General features: G+C 19.7%; 1 protein-coding gene across 1 annotated transcript in view; it reads left to right on the plus strand.

Moving 5' to 3' along the window:
• The window catches only part of LOC107479567 (protein REDUCED CHLOROPLAST COVERAGE 2), a 19,800-nt gene that overhangs the window by 1,844 nt on the left and 12,983 nt on the right, over nucleotides 1–4,973 (plus strand). The window contains exons 4-5 of the mRNA XM_016099698.3: nucleotides 693–785; nucleotides 4,748–4,820. Of these exons, the coding sequence (XP_015955184.1) occupies nucleotides 693–785; nucleotides 4,748–4,820 (166 nt within the window). The remainder of the gene's footprint in view (nucleotides 1–692; nucleotides 786–4,747; nucleotides 4,821–4,973) is intronic.

Here is a 4,973-nt window from a genome sequence, read left to right on the forward strand (position 1 = left end):
ATTTCATATTTATATAATTTTTTTATTTTACTTTTATTAGAGAAAATGTTACATTATTTATATAAAGGAAAATTGAATCAATATCATGAATCATTCAATATATTTCTGTATATTTATAAATATTCTCCATATTATTTTAATATAATAATTAATCACAAAAAAAAATCAAATCTTTATCAAAGTCAGTAATGTAGTAATCAATTTCGCACTTTTCTCTAACACTAAAATTATTGATAATTTTTAGTTGTTTTACTTTCACTCATATTTTAATTATAAATTTGAATAAAGTTTAATTATATTATATATAGAGTTTTATTATAAATAAAATTTGTTTATTATATTATTTATAAAATTTGATTATAAATATGAAAATAGAGTTATTCTGTATTATTAGTTGAATTTTTGTATTCATGCAACGTGACAAATAAATTAAAAGTTTAACTAATATATATCTTAAAATTAAATGTTAAAATTATCATAAAATTTTTTTTAAACTTTTTATTTTAATAAAAGTAAAACAAATATATTAAAAAAATTGAATTTTTATATTTTCTATAAAATATCTTTTAATTAATAATTTTAACATGTATCCTTAAAACAAATTCAAAAATGAAATACGAATAAAATTCCGTTTTTTATTTTTAGCACGCGATTGTTTAGTACTATTTTGTATTTATGTTCTTTTGTCACAGGGAATTTCTACGGACAGGATCCTGGATGTGAGAAAGCTTTTAGCGGTACACGTTGAAACTTGTCATTTGACTAACTACTCCTTATCACACGAGGTATGCTTCTCTCTGTACTTCTGGATTTCCCGCGAGCTCAGAAAATTGGAAAAAATAATCTCACTTTTAAATTTATAAATTATTTTTTTAATTATATTTTTTATGCTCTTCTAACTACTTATAATTTTTATTTATCATATTAATATTTTATGATAATTTTATTTATATCCATAAAAATTATGGATAATTTAAAAAATATATATAACTAAAAAAAGTAAAGTTATCAATATGAAAATAATATTATCATCTTTCTAATTGGATACTTAAAACCTACTTTTCCTATAATTAAATAAGAAGAGAGAAACTTAGGACTTCTTTGTTTGTGTTTTTATTTTAACATTTTTGTTTTTAAAATTTTGTAATAAAAGATAAAATAAAAAATTATTATTTTACTATATTTTCTTTTTTCTTAATAAAATAAAAAAATAAAATATTAAAAATAAAAAAATAAAAACACATAATTTACCATTTTTTTAAATTAATAAAACTCTTTTTTGACAATACGTACTTTAACTATTGAAAAATGACAATCTGTCCATTAATTTTTCTTCTCATTAGACGCATGACTCTTGAATGAAAATTTTTGATAAAAAATAACGAAAAATACTTATATATCATGCATGTAACTTATATGACTTAGACTTTATTAATCCTGTGTGAATGATAACTATTTTATTAAAAATATTTAACTCCTATAGAATGATCAAAATGATATCTCAATCAAATAATTTTCATCCTTTTGTAATATTATTTTGATAAATGTATAGGTAATAAATGGCCATAACTAATGGTTATCATATATATAGAACAGGTAAAAGACAAATAATATAAGCTAATATTACACGTAAATTTTTTTTGCCATTTTTTTTATCAAAAATTCTCATAAAAGGATTCATGTGTCTAATGAAAAGAAATGATAGAAAATAATTTGTCATTTTTCAATCATTAACATGTGAGTTGTCTAAATTAAAAAATTAAAAAATAAAAACTGAAAAATATTTTACTACTCTTTTTAAATCTACTTCTTTCATGTTCTCTCTCCCTTTTTTCATATTTCTTTATTTTTTTATTTGAATCTATTGGGTTATTCATATTAGTATGAATAATATATTCTACCATTTCTTATGGAATAATTGTTTTGATTTTTTTTTAAATTTAGATAACATTACTAAAATTTTTTAAAGAAATAATTATTTATAAAAAATAAAATATTATTTTAATTCCTAACGTTTAGATTATATTCTAATTTTGTTTTTAATATTTAAAATATTTTATTTTTATTCTAAGCATTTTATTTTATCCTATTTTAACCCTCTTATCGAAATTAAATTTTTTTGTTCCCAAAAAAAAAAAACAATTTTTGCTCTATTATTATTTTGTTTTTATTATTCTATCACTTACGCATTCAAATGACTACAATAGTTACCATGATCATTACAATTACAATATTTTTGTTATCTAAAAGAAAATTATAATGAAAAAAGAGTATTTTTTAAAAGAAAAAATGTTAATATTGACCAGAAGATTAAAATAAAATAAATAATATTTAAAATAAAAAAATCTTCTAAATATTAAGAATAAAATTAAAATTTAGTCTAAATATTAAAAATTAATATGAAATTTTATTCTTTACAAAAACTTAAAAAGTATACCATTTTTTAAGGAGTATAAATATAGATACATGTGGCCTGCGCCCATGTCCCAGAAGTTCTAGTTTATTTATTTGTTAAAAATATGTGAAAAATTGCGCTATTAGATTTGGATATAACTCTAATTAATCACTACTCCTAATAATTTAAAAAGTAAAATATTATTTTAATTTTTGATATTTAGGCAAAATTTTAATTTAATTTTAAATAATCTAAATATTATATTTTTGTTCTAAAAAATTCTAGACAAATTTAATATTATCATATTATTAAATTTGACACTAATAATTAACAAAATAAATAATGTGTACATTAATAATATTATTAGTTGAGATATATTTTTTTCATGTATTAGAAAAATACAATCAAAACTGTCCTATAACTTCTTAATTTTTTTTGTACAAAACTATAAATCCTAACACTCAATTATCAAATACGTCAAAATCAAAGAAAATTTTTTTATATTAATGATCGCTAATAGATTGATTTTATTCACATACTAAAATTAATTACTATTAGTGAATGATTACCATATGTTCATAACACGCAGGAAAAGAAATGAAGAAAATCCTAAAGATCTATATATTTCTTAAATTTCATTTTTATTTTTTAAAAATTTATGAATTAATATGATTAATTCAGGTTTTTAATATTTAAGCATGTAATTTAGTTATTTCTATTGAGATTTTTTAATAAATTAATAGCTAATTTATTTTAATTTTAATATTTAAGCATGTAATTTAGTTATTTCTATTATGACTTTTTTAATAAATTAATAGTTAATTTATTTTTATTTTAATTATTTAATTGGGATTAAATTCTCATTTTTTAATTTAATACCTATGTTATAATCAAATATTTGATTTGATTAATTTATTTATTAAATTTCAGTAACTTTGGTCACATTAAAAGGAGTAAATACAAAAATAACGTTTTGCTTGTTTCTTATATATATAAGTATATATATTGAGAATGTCAAATTTAATTTTATAATTTTATAAAATTAAATATTAGTTTAATAAAAATTAAATTTTGATTTGATTAATATGTTTTGAATAGTATAAATTAATTTTTTTATAGTATTCTTTGTTATAAAAAATGGCTTGATAATTAAGAGTTTTATTTTCAAGATAATAATAAGTGAGTATAAAATTTTTTTGTTGTCAAGTCGCTTCTTGTAAATAAGAGATAAATTTATTTTTGGCAAGTTTCTACCTTTTAGAACTTATCTCTATTGTCAGAAAATTTGTGTTAGTACCCATATATTAAATTTTATACTTCCAAATTATCTAGATAAAATATAAAATTAAATCTCTAAAATTATAGTGTTCAAAACCTATCAATCAAATAAAAAATTTGATTTTAATAGACTAACGTTTAATTTTATAAAATTATCAAATAACATTTGACATTCTCAATATATATACTTATATATATAAAAACAAATAAAAATTTATTTTTGTATTTTATTCTTTTTAATGTGATCAAAGTCTAAGATGAAATTTAATAAATAAATAAATCAAGTTAAATATTTGATTATAACATAGGTAGTAAATTAAAAGAATGATAAGTTAATCATAATTAAATAATAATAGGACAGTATTGAATTCACTTAAAAATTTTTTGGAATTGAAATAAGATATTTAAAAATTTTTAGAATTGAAATATGACGTATAAAACGTTAAGGATCAAATTAGAATTTGTTTCAAATGTTAGAGAATAAAATAATATTTTATTCTAATTTAAATTTATAATATGAAGATAATATAAGTTTATAAGTTTTAAATAAAACATCCACCCTAACAAATTGTCTATGGGATTAGAGGAAGGAGAAAAAGTGATGCAGTGGGAAGCTTTTCTAAAACAAGTTAGCACCGTTGGGCGTTGGCTAATACAATTTTCAACCATTTAAGCCTGTTGGTCTATCCTTCTTTGAAGCATCAGTTTTCTCTATCTTCTAAGTAAAAGAATGATGAAGTGAGAAAACATGAACAGATTAATGCCATTAATCACTTTTGTGAATTAATCTCGACAAATAAATAAACATTACAAAAACAAATAGTAATTATCTACAAAAGTGATTAATCCCTAAAATTATTGTCACAAAAAAACCTTAAAATTATTATTATTATTATTATTATCTTTTTTTTTGGTGCGATAGATCAAGATTAATCCTCATTTGTTTTTTACTTTTCAACCCTTTTTACCAAATTTTTTGAAATGTTTTTAAAGTGATGCAATGGATTAATGGAGTTAACCAAAAAGATCCCGCCTGGCGACTGGCGTTAACGAAGTTCGTTATTGGTTGCACAGGTGCGAGGTGCTAGGCTGAAGGATTCAGTGGAAATCGTGTCCCTCAAACCCTGCCACCTTGCCATCGTCCGGGGTAAGTTCTTCATTCTTCGTATCATATATTCATATTACGACTCTTTTATTAATGTATAATCTTTTCAAAAATTATTATTAAAATGTCTACTTTTTAAATTAATTATCATAAAAAATTAATTATCACTGTAGTGAAAAAGAACATTTAAAGAAT

This window comes from Arachis duranensis, chromosome 3 (assembly GCF_000817695.3).
Source record: "Arachis duranensis cultivar V14167 chromosome 3, aradu.V14167.gnm2.J7QH, whole genome shotgun sequence".
Lineage (NCBI taxonomy): Eukaryota > Viridiplantae > Streptophyta > Magnoliopsida > Fabales > Fabaceae > Arachis > Arachis duranensis.